General features: G+C 35.5%; 1 protein-coding gene across 39 annotated transcripts in view; it reads right to left on the bottom strand.

Annotated features, from left to right (window-relative positions):
• Positions 1-1,321: 1,321 nt before the first annotated feature.
• The window catches only part of NRCAM (neuronal cell adhesion molecule), a 161,377-nt gene continuing 138,522 nt past the window's right edge, over positions 1,322-24,176 (bottom strand). For 10 of the 39 annotated variants that reach the window (XM_042792070.1, XM_042792068.1, XM_042792071.1 and 7 more), the window contains 3 exons: positions 15,916-16,047; positions 13,293-13,371; positions 1,322-3,692 (listed from right to left, as the gene is read on the bottom strand). In XM_042792070.1, the coding sequence (XP_042648004.1) occupies positions 3,455-3,692; positions 13,293-13,371; positions 15,916-16,047 (449 nt within the window). In that variant the 3' untranslated portion in view covers positions 1,322-3,454. Of the gene's footprint in view, positions 3,693-4,278; positions 4,337-7,692; positions 11,686-13,292; positions 13,372-15,915; positions 16,048-20,320; positions 20,474-21,550; positions 21,677-22,188; positions 22,255-24,176 lie in introns of those variants that run through there. The other 29 variants (XM_042792048.1, XM_042792050.1, XM_042792053.1 and 26 more) reach the window with 9 other exon arrangements.

A 24,176-nucleotide genomic window follows, 5' to 3' on the forward strand; every position in this document is an offset into this window, starting at 1 on the left:
TCAGAGAAGAAAAAAATTCCATACTGTAGAGCATATTTCTTCGTATATTATTTTTATAGGTTCTGTCTTAAAATGGGCCAGACAGCATAAGAAGAGAATTTCGTTCCCAAATCTTTTGCCATTTTGCCTCTGCTATTTGGAGCCACAAGGAAACTGTGTTTTCCTAGGAACAATGCGAGAATAGAAGATTACAAGAAAAATTACCATTGGGGTATCCTCTTTAATTCCCTCTGGATTTATACAATCACTTCAGTGAGAATAAAAACAAAAGCAAATGTGTATCACTAAAAGGAAAATGTAGCAACTATATGTATTAGTACACTTTGGGGAACATGCACAAAGAACACCTGTGTGTCTCCAAAAATGGTTATCATATGAAGTCTTTTGTCCCAACAAAGCCTGGGGAACTCAGACCCCCCTTTTCAGGAATTATTCTTTAAGTAAAGCAGAAACAGCTGTATTTCATATCTCCCAGTCAATGCACATTGCTGGAAAAATCAACAGATACCTGTACAGAACACCAGGCAGCCCAGTATGTGAAGGTGCCAGAACCGAGACTGTGCAGGTGTGAGAGGCTGGAACAGCCCAGGGTTTCAGTTACACATAGGAGTGCTGACAGAATGGCTTCTAACTCAGGGGTAAAATCCCTCTCTCAAGCATCATGGCCAAACATCAGCTTTTTGATCCATCTCCTGAAGCATCTGCAGCTCTTGGAATCCATGGCTCTCCTCAGTCTTCTCTGCAGAGCAGCTGCCCTCCTGCCCAGTCTGCTTCCGCTCGTACACAGAATAGACAAGATATCAAAGGAGCATTGCAGTGGGTTTTGTGTACTGTAAAAGATGTCATTTAAAATTTCCTCACTTCATGTACTGTCTAAAACCAGACGCCCAGAATTGTGTATGTCAGCCAATTCCTTTAGGACACAAAATCCTTATTTGGGATCCCATCCGAGGGCTCTTAATTACAAATAAACATTCTTTATTTTCTCTTATTCGCTTGCAGGTATGGAACATGACTGTGTCGCTTTTTTTTTTTTTTTTTTCTTTGCAGCAATATGACTAAATAAAGCATCCATGGAAGTAAAATGTAAATAGCAGGAGATTTCCATTTGGAAATGGTCAGGCAAATTCACATTTTTTCAAATGGTAGCATGTAAAGATAGGCAACTTTTCATAAATAATTTGGCTGCAGTACATAAAGTCCTATAACATCACGGGAACAACTTCTGCCAGAGTTGTTTCAGGCTTTTTTCCATTTTGAATTCTCAATTACATGGTGAATCAGATGTGATTTTTACTGCTAGTGTAAACAGAACAAACAGTGAAATTTTAAAACCACATTTATTTTTAATACAAAATCTGTTGCACTATTACAGAAGTGAGCCTGTATGTTTACCCCCACATGCACAGATAATTCAGCATCTACAATTAAATAAGAGTAAAATTAGATCTCTTTTTTACCAAAATCATTGTCAAATCTTATTAAAAATGTTCTCTTTGTGCTTTGTAATCAATGTTTGTAGAATTCATTTCTTATTTCGGTTCCCATTAAGAAAACTGATCAATGGAAAGCTCAAAGGTGTGAAAGAAGCTTATTACAGCTGGCTTACATTTGTGATTCCTTCCGTTGTGCTTTACCTACAATATATACATGAAAGCTGCGAGGTGTGCTATGGTCTAATGTAATGCGCTGGCAAAAGCTCTGAGTGGTTCAATTAGGAATCTGCAGTAAATAAGCAGAACAGCTCACTATTTCATTTTCACAGCAAAAAAAAATATATATTTAAGTAGATGCTTTAAAATACCATGCACACCATTGGCTATAGTACTTCTTACACAGTACAACATAAGCTTTCTTGTTTTATTTGTCTGTAACACCTAGAAGCATATAGCATCTACGCTTTAAGTGTATTTACAAATTCAACAAAATATCTACATATAAAAAGCTTACTTAAAATTAAACTTGATGCAAGTTATGAAAAACCAATTTATTGGCAAATGAAACTGAGCATTCCTTCAACCATAGGTTGTTATAAAAATTTATATTTGGAGGTAAACATTTGATTGATATAGTATGCGAGAAAATAATTTTGTAACTGATAATGGTAATCCTTTACCACTAAACCATATTAGCACTTGTCAGATTGAATCTTGTGGTTCCAAGTGGTAACCCCCACACTGCTTCAAGGTGTAGATAATTGCAAAGCTGCCACACTGGTCAGGCTGGGACACAGAGGGAAATGCACTCTTGCTGGTGTAGTCGGCTGGTTCAGTTTTTTAACAATTTATTTTACAAGAGCTTATACCTTGCTGTGTTAGTAAGTAATTTAATTCTGATTGCATTTTGTTTTTGTTTTTGTTTTTTTTTAATCTTATAAGGCCATGAAAACATGTTGTGCTGTAACTGTCTAGAAAGCATTTATTTTATTTTTAAAGGAAAAAAAAAAAACATACTCCTCTTTGTGTAATTTAAAATATTCAAAACCTTCCACTTTTAGCACAACAGTTTCATAACACTTTTTTTTTTCTTCACATTTTTACTTTATTTGGCAATGATAGTAGTCCGCTAATCACAGTTTACTGCACCAACTGATTTAGTAGTACAGCGCATTATGGAATGCATATTGTATAAAGGCACTGAATGTATTTTGCCCTGTGTTCTCTGGAGTATTTTCTCTCATTTTAAAGTTTTTCTTTCAGTGACTGTACAAATTCCAAAATGCATTGCAATGCATATATTTTATGCCCTAAAATCAATCCAATGTGTTTTGATGTAAAAATAGAACACTGTACTGCTGTAATACTTGATAGATAAAAAAGGCTATAAAGTAATAGGAGCAAAGAGCAGATAATAGGGTCTCATTAAGCATCAGCAAATGCAAGTGTCATACTTAAATCATTTAGCAATTATATACTGTACATACTGTTCCTAACTGTCTTGCAAAAAGACATATGATAGCTAGACATTAAGTCACCAATTTCACAACAATGTCCACAAAGACATTGAAGTTCTATATAATACTACTATAACACTCTGACAATGAAAACGGAGTTCATATCCAGGGATTCAGCTGAGGACTGCATCACAAATTGTCAAACCGTGTCTTTATAGTGTACATGAGATTATCTGTGAATTGTGTAGCATTTTTTTTCCATGCATTATACTGTATTTTCAACAGGAAACAAAACTGTAAGTTGATGTTATTGTGTCAGTTCCTTCTAAAAAAAAAGTAAAAATACTCAAGTTTTGAACAAAATTTGAATTTTGTATTTTGATTCATACTAACATACCACTTAATGTGTCATTATGCTGTATAATTGTATTGACCTGCATATTCTCATAGCATAAACATCTTGTGGTGAGGAGCTCTGTTACCTGCATGTTCATAGTATGAGAAGGAGGATGTACGAGTGCTTTAAACAAACTGAAGATACGAGGGGATCAAGTTCTCTGGTTACACGAATGAATTCATGGCATTTACAGGAGAAGGAGCCTCAGAGCTTTCATTTCCTTCGGCAGGTTCTTTCTCTTTTTTACCACTGTACTGTCCAATAAAGGAGCCATCCTCATTGAACTGACCATTTACACCTTCTCCATAGTCAACTAAACTATCATCACTGTCTTCTTTTTTCACAGTTCTGTCTGAAGGTGTCCGGCTTCCTTTTTTTAGAGGTTTATGGTCCTCTGCATCACTGGAGACACAAACAAACAAACAAAAGGAATTAACTGATGCATTATATATTAAGACAAAATCAGCCATGCATGCAGAGTTTATAAAAAGCAAGTGTGCAGCCCTATAATCCTTTAGTAAACCCACATCACATTGTAGAGACAAATCAATATGATGCAGTAGACATGAATACGTGGTGTAGGAATGGTTTAAACATAGAATGTCTTCAGTGGAGGGGGGTGGGGGTGTTTGTGTTTTTTTTGTTTTTTTTTTTTTTTTCTTTTTTCCCCCATCGTGCATGACTTTTCAATGATAAAGCCTGTGCCCTTGGCTTGGAAGCAATTTAGATGCAACTGCAAGCATTAAAAAGTGGGTTGTAAAGTTATAAAAAAAAATTTATTTGTTCTCCAAAGTAACAAGCTCATGATGTGCTGTGAAGTTAGTCTGTTAAACTTCTTAATTTCTTTGATCCTTTGAACATGAATGAGGAATGAATTTGGTTAAATGAAATATACTGATTTTCTTTACTAGTATAAAGAAAATAGAAGTGCTACATTTCAAATAATTTGTTACATTATGCAGGCCAGACTTGCAATTTTCAACCTTACCTTTCAAGAGACCTACATATTCCATTAAAAGGGTGCAGAAGAAACAAATGAAAATAGCCTAAGAAGAAAAGCAAAGTCCATATCCTGATAGTGATCAGTATTTTATCAATAATAATTTGCTCTTAAAATTGCTAAAACATTCACCGTATACAGATAAAGCAACAATTTAGCTTACAGTAGCTACAGTTGAACAGTTAAAAGCATGCTTAATATTTTTCATTACTTATCAGATCAACCTCCTTATCCTAATCCGTAACTAATAACGTGTTCTGACAACAGTGATGGTGATTTGGCAGACAACAGAAAAAGGAAAGGAAAGAAAAGCAGGGAGGAGAGATCCCTGTAGCAAAGTACTGTGGTCTTTCTCTTGTCAGGGGAAAAGCTGCAGCACCATCAGCATCCCCAAACAAATGTGCAGCTGTGTTAAGTGTGTGTTTCATTAAATAGATGTAGTTGGGCTCTTTTCAGAATCCTTTACACTGCACTTCAGTTTCAAGATGAAGATTTCAGCAGCAGCTCTAAAGCATTTCCAATTAAAAACCACTATTGCCAGCTGCACTTTTGGGTGCAATTATTTACCTTGTCTTAAACAGAACATGTGACTTTATTTGCATATAGGGTACAAGAGAGTAAGTGATTTTTGGGTTTTTTTTTTTTTGTTTAAAGACTCCCAGCTATGGAAAAATATAAAGAAACATGCATCTAATATCAAGGAAATAAAAATATATTTACAATATCCACAATATTAGGCTGAATATAGATTCAGCAAATAAATTTCACTGTGTATTTCCTAAAAACAAATACATTAGTTCTTCCAATAATTATTTTTTTTTTCTAATTAATATCTTTGAACACACAGAGAAACCATATATATAGTGCACATACAAGGTCACACAGATTATATTGTTAGCTAACAAATGATCTGTTCAGAAACATTTCACTCTTGCTAGAAAACCATTACACCAATTTTCCATCAAGCTGCTTCTCATCTCATGACCTTTTTTGGAAGACTCCAAGTTATCTCATTCTAAAAGAAATACATCTCTAATATGCATATACGGACAGAAGAAGCATATCAGAGATTTTATTCTTTTATGCATACACAAGAAATAAGTGGTAGGAATATCTACCTTATTAACATGTAAGAAAACCTTCATGTTTAAAATATACAAAGGCAAAAACTCTAAACTTGACCGTATCAGTCCTGACTTTGTTTTTAGTTATTGCTGTGTATTTGGCATGAGGATAAATATGGTATCATTGAACTTCTGTACTCACTGATATTGCAAACATAAAGGCTAGCAACATTTTAAAGAATGCTACTCCAAAACGTCAAGCATCCAGCAGCAAAGTGCAAATGTTTATAACACTGCAAACACAAGTAGAGACATTACTGAAGAGAGTTCATTCTGGAAGGACCCTATATTTGAAAGGTTGAAGACAGAACCGAGTATTTATCACATGCAGTGCAGTTTTTCCACTGCCCTCATCAGAGGCCATTAGAGTCACTATAACAGGTCATACAAACCAAATGAAGCCCAGACCCTCACTTTGAAGTAGTACCAGGTCCCACTCCTGAAGAAGAACGACCTGCAGTGTTTAATGCTTTCTGGGCAATAGCATTTAGTAAAGAACATTACACATATGGTTTGCCGTTTAATTTTAGATGAGTAGCTTCATAATTGCTTACACTGTAATATGCACGAATGAAAACAAATTAAAATTGCATTTGTACCTTATCACAACTGATCAAGAAATTCTGTGTGAATATTCTGAAGTGTGACCATACCCAGTGTAATTCACTAGGCTGGAATATATACTAAATATATACACCATCACTTTATTAAAAATATCCCCATTTTTGTGTTTAATCCAATATACAGCTTGATTTTCATTTATAAATTAGATAAATCTGGGTACATGAACTTCTGCTCTTACAGTTTTCATGTATGCATTTTTGAAAACTAAGTTTATTGATAAGCCAAACAATGAAATACACAGATGGTTGCATTGTGTCTGTGATTTTTTTCTGTATTTTATTGAGGATGCAAATTCTACCACCTGTATAATTAAAAACAAATAAACAAAACTGCAGATTTACCCAGGCGCGTACCTGAAGAGAGGTGGGCACCGGTTCTAGAGCATAGTTACAGCAGATACAAAAATCAAATCTGAATCTGGGGATTCCCTCCCTTTTTGCACTATGCAAGTCCAGAAAAAAGTTCTGCCAAGACTCTGGCAGCAGAAAAAGATGTGGGATTATCCAGGGTGCTTTCCAATCCTTGTTCAGGAAAAGGAAATATATGCCACGGTACCATTTATTCTTTATCAAACTGGTTTATGACTCTTGCATTAGATGAATACAATGTTTTGGGTAGAAGGAAAAGAAACTGAGGAATAAAAAGCAAAACAACAGGCAGCAGAGAGAGGAAAAAAAGTGAAGACATCAGTGTTTTGGACAGCAAAACAGACAGGACCCTGGTGCTCTGGGGAAATAAATGTGTACTCTGTTTGCCTTCAAGAAGCAAACTGCAAAAGCTGCTGGATGGCATTATGAATATGGACACCCCAAGAACTATAGAACATTTAAGGTTGTAGAATATGTAATGCTATATTGCAAAAGCATGTTAAAGCCATACATTTTGATACAGTATCTGCAAGATTTGCTAATCTTGCTTACAATTGTTCATAAAACTATTCCAAAATGCAATCACGATAAATCATAATTTATTTTAGTTTTTGGTTGTGATTTTGCTTGTTGTCTCCTACACTAACCTACTGTAGTATCTTGAAATGTAAAATAATGTACAAATGGGGTTGACTAAAATTACAGCGGAAAACTGAGTAAGTTTTTGAAATGTGTCATGTATGCAGTGCATACAATTAAGAGTAAGACAATAAGTACTGAGAAAGAACAAAAAAGGTGAGAATGGGTATGATTTTTATATTCACATCAGACAGCCAAGAAAGGTAAGTCTAGGAATACTTTACTATTTGCTGTCTTACAAATAAATTGCACACTACTAGTTTTTTAGGGATGAAAGTTGCTCAGTGAAGACTGATATGTACCAGTCATTTTGGTAAGTACTGATATGTACCACAATCATTTCTTGCCCTTTTAGAAAGAACAGCGTTTAATAGTAAAGTGTACTCTAAAAGTATGATTTAAATGTTTTTCATAATCAATTGCTAATACATGAATACATATTTCTTTTCTTCTTAGTTTAATGAAACACATAGTAAACTTGTAGGTAACGATTAAGAGATATGAAGCACAGAAGCGAAAATAACATGTGTAAATGCAACATACAAACTTATTTTTTAAAAACGTACTTCCATTTCACAAGCTCATCAGTTACTGAAAGAAATATGTACCTTGAAATCTCCTTTCTTCTTTCAACTTTTCAATTTTTCTTCCTTAGATATGGGTACATGCAGCAACCAGTCAGAATGGGGAAGACAGTTTTACGATGCCTCTGCAGTCCAGCAGGCAACTAGTTCCCACTAAACTTTGCCACATTCATGGACATGCAAAAAGACTCAATATATGGTTAGCAATATACTACTTTTCCTTAAAACACAACTGTCAGATGAAAGGCAATATAAAACAAACAAAATGAGCAAAGCATTCTGGGCTACTGGACACAGAATGAAGATGCAGAAGATGAAACCAGTAAATTCCTTCTCCTGTGCCCTCAGGTCAACAGCCCAGAAATTTTTAAGTCTAAGCAGTCATGTAAAGCCACAGAAGTTCCTTACACTATGGCTTCTCTGCATCCTCCAGGAGAACTTCTGCACCAATGCCTAAGAGGTTTCTGCTCACGCTCCTAAATTGATAGGACTGTGCAGACGAAAAATGCTTTCCCTATACACTTATGCACCTGTATCAATCCAGACTTCAAACCATTTTACTACTTTTTATCTAGCTAAGACATAAGCACATCTATATTAATTTTATAAGCAGTTTAGCATCTCTGTAGTACTCAATATTTAATCCTGGCAGAAGCTGGAAAAGCTAGGAGATTAAGCTTTCGCTTTAAATGGCAAAGGGTGGAAAGAATTGTTGTTAGCCAAAGAACCTGACTCACTCCTTGTGAAAATTTAAAAGAAAAATCTGCTTGAGAGAAATTAAATGGAACTTTCCACCTTTTCTAATTCTGATGGAAAATTATTCAAAGGGGAATCAGGGGTTTAAAAAGTAGTGACACAGATGTTCAAGAATTACAATAAGAACCATCAAAGGAAGCACGTGTGCATAAATGAGAACACAAGACCACAGCCAAATCCAACTGGACTACTCAGAGACAATAATTCTTCAGGCAGTGCACTGACATAATCTCTTCCACTAGAAGGGACCAAGCTTATTGTGCTGAAGCACCAGTCATTGCTAGGTCCCCCTGGAAACACACCTAAGCTGCAATAAAACTTGAATAACTACAAGAGAAAAAGAAAAACCAAAACAACTATTGTAGTTACAAACTATATCCTCATTGTTAATCAACTCAGAACAAGAAGGAAGAGTAATATATTATCTAGAAATCTCAGACCTCTCCACCAACCATTTCCAGAAAATCTCTCATAGCATATCCAGGAATTTCTAGGAAAAATATTGTGTGCATGAAAATGCTGAAGAAAAGAGGGAAAATAATTCAACAAAATGTGCAAACATCCTGCATTACCCCAGTAGCAGTCCTACTACTGTTGTTGCCTTGTCCTGTCTGATCTTCCTAAGAACATTTTGCAGACTGCAATGAGATACTAGACTTTCATACCTCCTGTGAAGTTAACTAACAAATGCATGCCTGAGGTCTCTCCCTACCCATGAATCCACAGGTCTGTAGATGCCGTAACTTCTTGATTTCTCTTCATTTAGGGCCCAGGATGAAAATTTAGGCTGATTTATACACCTACACTGACCTGAACAGGATCTCTGGATAGTCTTTAATTTTAATTTAAATAAACATACATCTGTGGAACTTCTTGTATTTCTTGCAGTTTCTTAGCGTAAGTATTGACTGTCCAAAATTTACTATCTCAGTCTTCTACAACTCAGGAAACCACTAGGATTGTACTGCCATCAGTTTGCTAAAGAGGCACCATTTTTCCTTATTATGTAAAGGTGCAGATATGCCTCCAGTCACAGGAACATACAGTACCCAGTCATTCTGTGGTTCCCGAAACACCTGCGTTTCCTAAAGCATTATTTCCTTTGTTGTGTCAATATGGCAGGAAAATCCAATGTTGGCTGGTTCTGCAGAAAGCATGGTCCTAGATGAAGCTGAAGAGAGCAAAACTTCAAACAAGTCCAAGCCGTCTTGGGACGGGAAGCCTAGAAATTGAATGTGACAAAAAGCTCCCCTAAAATCGAAAGCTATGATCTCTCTATAATACCTGAATTAGTGATTAAGATTTAAGTAATTTAATAATTTAAATCTTACTTTGAAACAACTAATTTTCTAAGCATTGGGCTTACTTGTCCAGAAACACTGAAATCTATTCAGTATAAGTTTCCAATTCTTTCACTCTTCCCAGTTCCTGAGAAAGGAGGAAGCAAGTCTATGTTATTAGAAAGTTCCTCTTGAAGGTCTGGTGTCTCTTTGAAAGTGAGATGTCCTTTCGTACTTGGTATGAAATGGTTGTGAGACCTTATACTTTCCTCTCCCTCCTTTAAACCTCGGAGGAGAACGAAAGGAGCTCAGACACTTGTGAGGATAAGAAAATGAAGAGCTTCCAACAAAGCTCTTTTTTTTCAGCTGATGTAAGGAGTGTTTGTGTTCTGAAAAATCCTTCATGATCTGGACCAAGGATTCACCAAATAGCTTGCCGCCTGTGTATGGTAAAGACAGCAGTTTACATTTTAGATCTAGCGATGAGGTCCAAGGACGTAGCCATATAGCTCTCCAGGCTACAGTGAGGCATGCCATATTTTTAATGGTGAGTCTAAGAGAATCCTCAGCTGCATCATGGATAAAATTAGCTGCAATTTTACATAGCCTGCGTTTCCTCTGCATGGCACCAGATGGGACCCATTTCTTTTTGAATCTGGCTTGTTTTTCCTCTAACCATATTAATAACGCTCTAGAAGCATAAGTGCCATAGATAGATACTCCAAGCTGGGCTGCAGCTAGCTTGAAAGATCTTTTAATTGCTTCCTCAACCTTTCTATCAGTAGGATCTTTAGGGAAAACATCCATATTAGCAGGCACTGATAGTGCAGAATCCCCAGTAACCAGTGCTCTGTCTACATGAGGCAAGGTCCCCCACAGAGCAGCTTTATCCACTGGAAAAGGATAGAGTTTACGTAGGACTGCTGGGGCTTCATACTTTGCCTCAGGATTACCCCAAATCCTGTAGACAAGATCTTCCACTGCTGAATGGATAGGAAGTGCATTATCTACCTTGCCTTCTTCAGAGGGAACAGGCAGTTCTTCTGAAGCACATTCAGATTTGGAAGATTTTAACTTTAACACTCTCTTTATGTGCTTGAACAGGTAATTCTGATTCTCCATGTCAAACTTACGCAGAGGATATGGTCCTTCTTGGTCTTCTGTAGGGGATTCAGATGACACCTCACCATCTTCTGGAGATGACTTAACGTCCAAGGCCTTGTCAGCCTCAGATTTCTCTTTCCCAGAAGCGATGTGATCTTTCAAATTGTCCATACGGTCAGACTCAAAAGTTTGGGAACTGCTCCCACTCGCTTCTACAGGAACAACTGGAACTTCTGTAATTGGTACCCTGGGATGCTTTACTGAATGGGACCTAGCCTGTGCCACAGAAGTTATACTTTGCCTGGCTGCTGTCAAAGCATCCTTTAAGACAGTAGCTAGCTCAGGCAAAATTATGGATTTCATTAATGAATTCTCTCCAGATTCAGAGAAGTGAGTATTAGTCGAAGGTCTTACCTTCCTGAGGTAGGAGCTCTGAGCGTCTTCTGAATCTGAGCTGTAGTCTGGGGTCTGGCTGAACCAGTGCTGTAGAGAGGAATGCTGCCTTGCCAGTGAGCCACGAATTGAGTTGCAGCTGAGGGGTTGCTGGAAAGGGGATGGCTGTCCTGCCTGAAAATCTGAGCCCTCCTCCGACCCCATTATCTGTTGCTCAGAAGCATGATGTCTAGAGCCATGCCTGTACTTCCATTCGTCTGACCTCTTCTCCTCTCGGCAGAGGGAAGCAGAGACAGATCTAACCCTTGTAAGCTCTGAAGACTGCCTAGCCCTCCTCCTGGTATAGGAGGTCTCTGATCTGGTGCTGGAGTATTGATCCCCTGACCTTCTGAAGAAGTTGGATCTGTCAGATCTCACAGACTTTGCTTTTGTAAAGACAGGGTCTGCTTCAGGAGAATTGGCACAGCTACCTTTTCTTTTCTTTTCCTTGTCCAGTTTCTTTCCTGTCCAAGCAGACATGGACCTGAAGTGATGAAAAAAGTTCAAAATACTCGAATTCCTAGATCTTTCAAAAATTACTTTCTTTTTCAAGGGAAACCCTATACCCTTTTTCCTCAAAGAAGCATTGCATCATGACCAGTGTCATGTGAGGTAGACAGACTGGGAACTGAGTGACTGCAGTGATGCTGGGCTGCAGAGAGGGTGCCAAGATATCTTCTGTAATCTGACTGGTTGCTGCTGCTGCCCTGTCTCTAAGGAAAAAAGAGGAAAGCCCAGTATAGACTAATTGCACAGAAATACATTTTAGAAAGGAGTTTTTGCATGGTAAACAGGGTGAGGTCTTTCATGTGAACAAGTCTGAAAGCTTGGCATGCATCTGTCCATATTCACCAGACATGAGGTGGATAAATGCATTATAAAATAATTTAATAAAGCACTAGATGATTCTATAGATTAACTCAAGCCACTTAAATATGGAGACATAATTTCAAACCTTGCTATAGGTCACACATGAAAGCAGATTTGTATAGTCTTATTGTAGGCCTGGGAAAACATGTATTGAAGTCATATAATTTGTACAATTCTCTACAAAGGTCAGTTTCTGCTGCTGCAAGTTCCAAGTATCAAAAAAACAGAGGAGTAATAAAGGAGATTGCAAACTGAACTGACTAGGAAAACTTATACAGTACTTATTTATTCACCTCTGCTTACAAATATTGCTTCACACTTCCCTTTTTATCAGCTGAGTGTAATTAATCCATATGCACTTAATGCTGTAATAAAATACTATTCTGAACTCATTAACCTAAGAAAAGAGTGTTGTATTTTTTAAAAATCAAGGAAGAATAAACAGAAACTGCTCTTTGGCATTCAGAACTGTAAATCTATTCCAGTCAGATCAAGATGCGTGTTTACATGAAGAAGCTATGGCAACAGGGTAGATCCTTCTTGAAAAGGATTTTTCTATGTACATTTGTAAATGTCACATCTTCAAAATAATAAAGGGCTTACAATGCTTCCGACAGGAATGTACTACAAAAACTGTTATAATACCCATGTAAAATATAATAGCATTAACATATTTAGAAAACAGTAACATTATTTCCTGTACTAATCAAAAACAACAAGTAAAATGCTGCTTATTTAATAAACTATATCCGTAATTGTTATATGAACAAGACTTGTCAAGGCATGCTTTTTGTGATGCCACGAGATTCAGCTAGACTACATTTACAACAAAGAGAGTCAGGAATGAGCTGTGTTGCATGCTTTGAAGCTGCTTGTTACATATCTTGTACAGAAATACATGAAAGGGAGATTTGTTTTTTCTTCTAGGACATTGCTTCACCTCTGTGTATAACATAATTTCCCTGTTATTGGATTAGGTGTTAGTACTGGCAGCCATTTTCAATGCATTTGTTGCATTATTGAACGGCTTATTCTAAGCTTGGGTGTTTAATTTTTTTGTAATGGTGTGGTTTAAATGCTATCTATAGTTCTATCCAACACTGGATACAGAATCTTTGTCAACATGGAAAAAAAGTTAGTTTTGAATTAATAAGTGTGATATTATATACAGTACATGTGTGATATGAACAGTGAACATGACAAACCACATCAGTTACTCACCTGTATTCACCAAATGTTCCATCATCTTCCTTCATAGGTTGTATTTCTGGATCAGCATGTGCATCCTCCTTTTCCTTCACTAAAATATTTGAAATAGTAATTTTTATCATGAAACTGCAAGACAAGAAACCTTAAGACCTTACTTTCTCAAACTGATCACATTTGGCAGGAACGTGGTTTGAATAAAGATAATTTTTTGAACTGGAGCCTTAGGCTGTTACATTTTTTCTTCTGAATTAAAATATTTGTTAATTATATAATTTTAATTCAAATACAAAATACTGTATTTCATTCTGCATTAGTGAAACTTTTTCTTACTTTCATTTCTAGCACTGAAAAGAAAGTTTTGTTAAAAATCTTACTAAAATACTTTCTTATGTTATTAATAGAGCTATTGTTTATTGAAATCTGAATAATTTAGTTTTACTTATCCATTCTCCATATTTCCTTTTGATATTCTTCTCATACTGACTGATAAAACTGAGTGAGATTGACTGGTGTTCCCTGTCAGTTTGTACACCTTCTGCTTTCATTTCATGCACTAAGAATCCAGGGAATTTTAAATAGTATTTTAAGAATTACTAATACTGGAAAAAATAGGCATGGTCTGTTAATTTCTTCATGATCAAAAGCAAAGCAAAACCACCTACACTGGAATCTAAATTTAACACAGTTTTATCTCTTGCACATTGTTGTTATAGGTTTAGTCATCATTCACTGGTGGGAATAAATCCACCCATGTAATTTTTATCTATAAAAAAAACTATGTAGCACCGTGTCCTTTGATACAGAAAGGTACCAGCACCTGAGAAGACAGATGTTTAAAGAGGACATATATTCCTCTAAGTTAAGATTGTTGACAGAGTAAAATAATATACTGACTTCTAGAATTATCTTTAGGGTTCTTCCCTTTGCCTTTTCACTTCTGTTTTTTTGGAGACTACTCAAGTCTTTCCCTTGTTTAGCAGATACAGTTATATAATCCGATATACAATCTCTTATCTTTTACTCTGGTAATTTCTACATTTAATTTGTATATCATTAGTTTATATGCTGTTATTTAAGATGATATGAAATGTTCCTGACAGTATTTTCTAAGTCTATAATTACAGTGATGTGTAACACCTTGAAAGGTACCTGGCTGCTACAATTTCACACTGAAATAATTTATTACTTTTTTTCAAACCATAGGCAATCTCAAAATGACATGCTAAAATTATGATAAAAAAGAGTTAGTAACTTTGTGCTTGGCATTTGTCACTATCTGTGGAACAGTACATTTACAATGACACAAGAAATACAATTAGCTCTAGAGTCACTGGTATAAATGAGAGTATATGCTGAATCTGGAAATCTTATATACAGTCAAGGTCTACCTTTATATATGTGTGTGTATGTGCATATGTGTGTCTGCATAAAAGAATTAGTATCTTACATCTAGTAATTCTGCAGAAGCAGAGAAAACAAGGGCATAGAAGGGATCTCCACAACATAATGACAACCTTCGCATCCAGCTGCCTCCTAAGCTTTTACTCAAACAGTGTTTTGCCGCCTTCTAGATGGTGGATTACTCCAAGTCCTTCCTCTTTTCATCATTTGTTTCATTCTCCTAATTTCCCTTATTTTTCCTCGATTCTCTCCACTAAGAGTCACTTTTCCTATATCTTCTGTAATCTCATTTTCTCTTTAAAACATTAGGAAAACACCTGAGATGACGTCTTCAACCTGCTATTCAACTCTATATTACACTGTGTTCCTTAATCGTTTGTCTCTTCTTCATGGGCATAGGCCTTTGGGACAGAAGCTTACTTAATTTTTGCAATCACTACAAATCTTTGCTCTGTCCAGAAACCAATTTAACAGTTAGATTGGGAAAAGTAGGATACTTGTACTTAACAAGGTGATTTTGTCTTCTTATACAAATATTCTGCTATGCTAAATTCAGCTATAAAATAGTTGCAAATTATAAAATATATTTGGCCATTCCTATGTCTAATACTAAAAAACCCACAAACCCTACAAAGAAGAAGTCTTATAAACAAAAAACTTACAGAAGAAAAAACAGCCTAACTGAAAGATGGTAACTTCAAATTTAGCTGCAAAAATTCAGAGGCCGAAGATGACACAGATTCTGAGGAGGGTAACATTATTTGAGACAAAATTTTGTATGGAGGGATTTGTCCTATGAAATGCATTCCCAGTACTTTAAAGTAACATGGTGGCTATGATCTGGTATATGTTTCCACACTTTCTGACCAAATAAATTCTAACTCAGCCTATTTTAGTGGGTTAAATCCATCTGCATTAGGCTTCAGAAAGTGGAGTGCGCAGTACTGGTGGGAGGACAACCTCCCTCAGACAAAGCTCAAACCTCTCTGGAGAGGTAATGTAGTAATATGACCCTCCAGGAATGAAGGAGATACTTTTCTTATGTTTAAATGGATTGAGGTTTTCTACCAACAGGCAGATTGTTCCTGACAAACCTACCAAATGATAAGACTGATTTTCCACGTACACAACGTAAATGCAAACCAGCAGCAAATGTAATTTCTCCATTAAGCCTGAGTTCTCTCTTAATTGATTACCAGTAGGTGATTTTTACTCTCACTGTTATATATCATACCTGGGTATTTGCCACCCTTATTCCTCCTTATGAAGCAAACAATCAGTAAAATCAAGATCAGAAGAGCAACAGCACACATAAGACCAATGAACCATCCTTGAGTAGCGATGTCTACCTGCCGACTTGCCATTGCTAGAGAATAAAAGAAGAAAAATGACATGTTTTGATGTATTTAAATGCTATGCTAATTTAGATAAATAATAGCCAGTGTACGTTGTTCATTAATTAAGGAATAACCTTCACTGCGGAAATTAATATTAAGAAAAAAGAATGATACTGTATTTTGTGTATATTTTCATTATTCAAAATGTTTCCGAGTACATGTGCATAGAACCTACTTCTGAGTATATAAGAACTCTGCCACGATTTAAGCTTAGCAGCTACTTTGCAAAATCTGTGCACATACTACATTGCTTTCCACAAACCTCAAAACTGTTCTCAACCATTTTACATTAATTACAGAAATAAAACTGCAAATTATAATTCACACAAACACATCAATTGCATTCTCAAAATTAATAAAAAGCCAATACTCATTAGCTAATGCACTCCCATCAGTCTGAAATGGGGAAACAGATGGGTCATTGAAGGCCCCAATGTTCAATTTCAACTAAAGATCAACAATGAAGCATCCTTTAAAGCCTTATTAAGCATCATGTTTTCTACCTCATCTTACAATTTATCATGATTGCCATGATTTAGCATTCGTGAGGACTCAGCACAATGCAATTGGGAAGCCTTTCCTTGGCACTGTTTCTCTCCAAATGCTGACTCTAGCTGGAAGATAATGTAGCAAACTACAGAGGAAACACTACAGTCGCTAGTAAGGACAGGAATTATCTGTGAGGTCTGGGGGCTGGATCTTTCCTACTGGTCTCCAACCCAGCAGGGGGATTTGCCTGGGGAAGCTAATTTTCTACCCTGCTGTTTGGAAACACAGTGCAGGCAACTGGCCATACGATTTGCTGTTGTGAGAAAGCGGGAAGGGTGAGAGGAGTTAGGGATGAGTGCTACAGAGAGATGAAGACTTCTCCTCCAGCCCCAAAATCCAAGACTTTGAAACTTTATGAAGAGTTATCCAACAGACCTCTCTCTAATTGGAAGAGACAAAGATCACCTTCCCACATGAATAAGGAAACTGACATGCAAAACACTTTCTCTGTATAACTCAGACAGCATTTTGGTTCAGCATTTTTTGTTTTTTTTCTGGCTTCATGAGATAAATTATTGGATTATTCATAGCCAGTACATTACTTAGAATTTTAGTAAGGGTCAGTAGTACTTCAGATCTCAGCTAAGTAGACACTTCGCACTAGGACCAGATTATATTTGAGACCTGCAGTCAGTCTCTTTATTAGGATGCTGTGAGTACATCACCTCTCATGGCACCATAATATTTCATCCCTATCTCCTAGGGAAGGTCCATAGACTTGCATTCACAATGCATGAATAACTTTACACACAGAAATGTAAAAGATCCTGAGCCTCATGAAGATTTCCACCTCTTCTCAGCGAAGATATGCTTTTAAGGGAAGGCTCATAAAAACACATCAGAGAGAACCTACTTTCAATGGAGCATTGTCTGTTTTCTAGCCACAATTCCAGGTGACACAGCATAAATTCTTCTTACAAAAACACGTTGGCTGACAACTGGGAACAGTCCTGTGCTGCTGCTGTCCCCTGAACAAGACCTGAGCCTTGCTTGGCAGGCAGGCGGGTGACAAGAGACTGCACTGGGCTGGCAAGCACTCAAAGAACAAAATGTAACAATATTCTAATTAGAGGTCAGAATTCAAGCCCATATTTCAAAGTTATTTACTAGTTAAGACAGAGGCCAAGGAAGCTAGCTTGGAAATGTCAGCTTTCAGTGGTCTCAGATTCCTGAGGGTTTTCCATGGATTGTATAAAAACTCAAAGTACTTCTGATGTCTGGAGACAGTACCTACCTGCCATTCCACACTAAGACCAATCTGTATTCCACTTTAGAAGTACTAGGCTAAAACTAGCTCTTTAATTTGCTGCCTCTTTTTGGTATTACTGGGCAAAGTTATTACTTGATTTTCATTTAAACAGATCAATTAATTAATGTGCCTGGTCATTGTGGAGTTGTGATTAGGAGATTTCCCAGCCTTTGTTTAAGAATACGCTTTCTGATATTTTTGAAAAACTGACTCTTATATGCAGAATGATTGAAACTACTTTTGCATAAAAATGTCTACATGTTATATAAATATATAGCTTATATGCACATATATTTATATTTTATATATATCATATATAAATATATTTTTATATAAATATAAAAATATAAATACATATCAATATATAGGCGGCAGTCTTAAAAAACAAAATCACAAAGGCAATCTTCCTCTGAATTATATATCAAATTAAGATAATTTTTTGTTTTCACATTAAGGTTAAAATTATTTTTAGTTTTGTACATATGCATTCATAATAAGGCATTAAAGGTTGTATAATACATACCGTGACAAAATGCAAAAGCACATTTAACATTCAAATGTAGGAAGAAATAGCATCAAGCAAAACAACTCATGCATAAAAATATGCAAGATAGATGGGAAAGAGTAAAGATGAAAACTTACTTAGGCAGCTTTCTGTATTCTTTAATTTATTGCATATCCAGTAGGAAAGGGTTTCTAGATCTCAGTGCAACTTTAAGAATGGCACATTTCCTGCTTACACTAAGCAAATCATCTGCTTCAGGCAGAAAGACAACTACTCTTGGTGAGCTGCTAAGGCAGGAGTCAGTGGAATACACTGTACTGGTATGCTCAAAAAGGTAAATCTGCACACTATGAAGATGCTCTATAGGAACACTTGACAAAGAAAAAAATGTGGCAAAAGACTCATATATGAAATATTGCAGTTTCATTCCTAACTAAGGACATATGCCAATTCCAGTATTTTCCTCTTTGTCCGCTACATTTTTTGCAGTGTTTAAAAGCTTTGATCTAGGCTGGAGACAGTGTGACACAGTATTTTTCTGTAAGAAATATGCTATGTATCTAATTTAATGCTGGACACTGACCCTTTCCATTATCAAGAAGCAGAAAAGAGTGTTTTTAAATTCCCTTCTTCCTTAACTACTCAAGGACATAAGCCAAAGTGATGGGGTACCTACAGGATTCCTTATCTACTGGCTCGGTAATTTTTTGTGCAGAAAGATGCTTTTGAGAGGGTTTTCATTCAGTTTGTTTTGAATTATACTATAGTCTTGATCCTTGCTTTACTGCTGCTTTAGGCTTTGGATGTGTATTTGCATAAAATTTTACATATCTGCTTTTATACCACTAGCTGTCTCTGGCATAAATAACCTCTGTGTTTAGCCCATACATATTTGCTTGGCACTGTTATTCAGCACCATGTTTTCAAAGCTTTCCTGCAACACGATAAACTGTGAACAGAAATGGAACAAAACAAAGCAAAAAATTATGATTTTAGAAAGTGCTCACTTTCAAACTGGCATATTCATTATTTACTTTGTTGTCTGATAATTATTACATACTGTTCAAGCATATTTTCACATTTAAACTACTTTCTTAAATCATAACATTCTGGAGTTGGTGAGGTTACTGCTGAGTAACTACACACTGACCAAAATGCTTGGAATGAGCAGAAGTGGCTAGCAAATGCACAACAAATAATAACAGCTGACCAAGAACATGCTGTGATGGCAATGACATATTCAGCATAACATCAAAAAACTTCCAGTAAAGCCTTTTCTTTGAGATAAATGAACCAGCATCACTGATTTGCTTAAGGAAAAAATATGCTTGAAATATGTACATAATGAAATTAAACAGCCTTTCTGATTCACAGGATATAGCTGTGACACCAAAATCTATATAAAACGAGTATATGACAAGAAAAGAAACATTTACAAGTAGGAATCTCTTAACACTGGTATAAATAGATTACATGAGACATCAAGTTGAATCTGCACTTCTGATTACGCAAACATTTTAGCTCAGATTTTTTGTATTAGAAATGATTATATACAGATTGTTAGCTTTAAAAGTATATACTTAACTCTATTAAAATACACATTATTAAAATACAGCCATCTGATTTTATTAATTAGAAATAAATGAAATAGGTCATCTTCAGTGCACAGCACACAGATGGAATGTGAGCAGTGAGTATCTTGCCCCTAATATAAACATCAGACAAATAGAGTGAATTGAAAGAATGAAAACATTCATAATCTACGTAATAAATGTGCTTGCATTATTTAGGAGTTTATAAAGGAATTCAACATTGCTCTACAAAAAGAACATGCAAAGATGCTAGCTGCAACATCTCTTAGCTAGAAGCAGTTGAACGTTTCAGCGCTTGGTCTACCACAATTCTGACTAGGACACAGAACTGGTACGGTGTGCCTCACCTGGACCTGTCTCAAACACATCCTCTGAACTCCTAAAACCAGACAGGCCCTCAGCACCAACCCGGACTTTATATGCTGTTCCTGGGGTTAAACCCTTTAACACAAAGAAGCTTCGAGAACCATTTACAATTTCTTTTTTCCAATCTTCTTTGCCTACAAAAATTTTAGGAAAACAACATATTGGAATTTTAATTTTCTCTGTATCACTGTAAGTTTCTAGACAGAACACTATCAACAGTTGCTTGACTAAACTATGGATTGGCTGAAAAAAATAATTGTTCTCTCAAAAAATAAAAAAATCACATAAAATTATGACTTCAAATAATATATTGCATGCAATATATTGAAGAAGACATTGTACATGGATTATGAAACTTTTAAACATTTGTTCCATTGTACTAGAGAAATACTGTTTTCATTTATTTTTGTAAAAGGCTTATTGAACTTGCAGTTATAAAATACATTAAAATAGATGTTAATAATTTAATTAAATTACACTTCAGTCAATATTTACTTTAGTTAAGAAGTTAGTTCTACTTTGAAATCTGAACCTACATGTCTTGTATCTTTTTCCAGGACAGTCTCAGCTGCTGTTTTGACTAATATCCGGAAAAACACATTTATATTCCAATTTTCAGGTTGGTCATCTTTAGTCATAACTTTAGACGGATGGAGTATTTGAACAGAAGTATCTTGGGTTTATTAGCTAACTGTGTTTTAATTATTACTAGTATTATCAAAGATTAAAACCTATTTTTATGCCAATAAAAGTATGCAAATTGGTTGATATCTTATTTTAAGGTTTAATATAACAAAGAGTATTGTTCTGATTTGCTCTCTTTTTTTTTTTTTTTTTCCCCTGAATTGGGCATAATCTAGGAAAACTCATATCATATTATAAAGCAAGTAAACATGTTTTTATACATGTAATCACTGCATGATAAACAACTTCATGCAAACTACAATTTTAGAAGTTCATGTTCAAAAGAATTTATACAATAATACAAAGGAACAAAGGCTGATATTCTTTCTGAGCAACAAATAGCTGCTACACATTGATGTTTATTAAAATTAAAATTATTTTATCTTCCTGATCAAATTAAATAATATTTCTTCTAGACACTTAAGAGCTATCATCAACACTGGATCAATTTAGGACCACATTTACTATAAAAATTGTTGAAAATATATCTGAACACTTTAACAAAATTTAATGAAAGGACTTCTTACTGCCTGCTACACCATATTCAACATAAAAGTTCGCATGATCTGGTCCCTCATACTCCCAACTGATATTGGCATAGGTCTCAGCGGCAGCTGTTGTAACATTTCTGATCCTTGGATAAAGTGGTTGCACTGAATATACAATAGAAAAACAAAGCAGAATACGAAATTGTGACTTCATACATTAAAAAAAAAATGATTTTAAGAAGTTACTATGTTAATTTAGACCATATACAGGGAAAGTATACTACATTTGTCATTGTTTCCATTACTGGAAATTAGTGACTAGAGTATTTGGTAATTGAATCCTAGGCAGTTACTACACTGTGAAATTATAAAGTAAAACCCAAGTACTCTACTGAGCATGCCCTGTATCACAAAAACTGCCAAATACTTAAAAATACCTAATTGCCACAATTCTGGAAAACATTATTTCTATTCATCTAGAAGCAAAATGAAGACAGCTGGAAAGTGAGAACATTGTCAGGGTAATGGGAAATGGTAGAAGAGAATGGAGTTACAAAGGTGGTACACACCTCCCTTTATGCCACATCTCACTGAACGGACTGCCAATGTCTCAACTGCAAGCCCTTAGAGGACTTTGTCTCTATTGCATTGATAATGATAAAAAAGTAAGACAGTACCCTTATAGAATGTTGGACGGACAGTGTGCATGACTGGGGAGGTTGCAAAAAGGGTTTCTGAATATCCTTCACCATCAGAGATAGTAGGAAAGAAAAAATAAAGAGTAAAACCACTTTGCATCAAAAAGTAACATTTAAATAATACAGTAAAACCTTACCTGTTAAATGAATAACACATGCACAATCTAAGTTCATGCAGGATTCAATTAGTTTTGCTTGTTAAAATATGAAACAGCTAAGTGATACACATATATTTGAAAACAAACCGAATTATGTGTGTAGACACACCTTTACTTTCACAGAACATTTCTGAAATCTGCTTCATTAACATTATGGATTTACGGCACCTTTAGACACTGAAACATAAGATGTCAGATACTGGGAAGCCAATATCAAAATACTCTGGTGTGAAGGACACAAATCACTTTTTGACACAGCAAAAAGCTGTTCATTGTAGGGTACTGTGTCTTACTGCTGACATCCTCGTTAGACAACAGTACTTTTCACAGATATAATGCTCACATCTATGAAAAGAAGTGCTTCTCTCTTCAGCATCATGCAATTAGCCACTTCTTTGTTCATACCTTAATTCTTTGTTCTCCAATTATACTTGGTATGAATGGACATATATGTCAGTATTTTTGTTTGCCTAATATTAATGAAAAACAGATTTTAATGGTTTTAAGAGTGTAATAGTGCAGATACAAAGAGGATGGTCCTCAAAGGCACGAAATTAGTTTTTAATAAAAATGCCCCATTCAGTTTTGCCACTGACATTTCTACCTTGCTAAAAATACACATTGTCAAAAACAACTTCAAAAATACTTCCCAAAAAACATGAAACATCTGAGATAAAAACTTAGTCTCAGTAAAGACAAATGGCAGAATTCCAATGGCTTCACCCACACCAGAAGATTAAATGGGCAAAAGCCTGTTCCCAAGGCAAGAAGTGCTACACAGATTTTATCTATGTACTTAAATTATTTTCTCCTCAAAACAGGTTGGCTTTGTCCATATGGCTGACTGGAAAAAGTTCCAAATTAGTTTCAAAGAGAAAATGGCTTACTTTGGCATAGTAAAATAAAAAAATCTGTATACAAGCCCCTAGCACAGACTAAATAATATGAGTACCATGTCTAGAAAACTATGGTTTCTGAGTCTTTTTTAAAAAATACCTAATTCATGCAGATTTCATCAATTCTCCTGAAAATGTATTCTCATGGTTACAGATTTTCACAATATCAGCCTTTTTTATCCCTATACTTGCATCAAATTTTTCTTCTTAACACTATTCCAGTAGTACTCATTCCACTCTTCAATCTGCATTAAACTAATTACTCCCACATTTGATGTCTTTGTAGGTAAACTGTGCTTATATATGTTTATATATCATTTCTTTCACCAACCAAAAATAATAAAGAATATATTTTTTAAATAATAAAGAATGTTTTTATTTGTTGGCTAAAACCACCTGAAAAAATCAAATAGAAAGCACTAGATTTAAAAAAAGCCATCTAGGTTGCTAAATCATCAACAAAACCTCTATGATACCAAAACCAGAGCTGCCTGTGGGAAATCTATCATGTAACCATAGACACTATAGTAATGCACAGGGATTAGATTCTGCTTCTCTGTGACACTTGAAGGTAGCAAGAGGAAAGAATAGCAGGCTCTAAATTTAGAAAGGTGCAGTCTGAGATTTCAGACAGGATATATAGACTTTCTTCTGTATTTGTACACAGGAACAGGTGTTTGTTACAATCAGCATCTAAGCATTTGTTCTGTGCCAAAAAAACAACTGGTTTGTATTCCAAATACAATTTTTGTTTGTTTCATCAAATCGTATTTTCTTGAACTTGTATTTTCCTGGATTTTGCTTTTCCACAAAAGGTGTCTAATTAGCAGCACAATTGTATGATTGATATTTGTCACCAATGTTAAAGACAGAAGAAACTCTTAGCAATAATCTGTTTCAAACTCCTGCAAAC

The sequence above is a fragment of the Tyto alba genome, unplaced genomic scaffold, assembly GCF_018691265.1.
Source record: "Tyto alba isolate M040663 unplaced genomic scaffold, T.alba_DEE_v4.0 Super-Scaffold_2, whole genome shotgun sequence".
Lineage (NCBI taxonomy): Eukaryota > Metazoa > Chordata > Aves > Strigiformes > Tytonidae > Tyto > Tyto alba.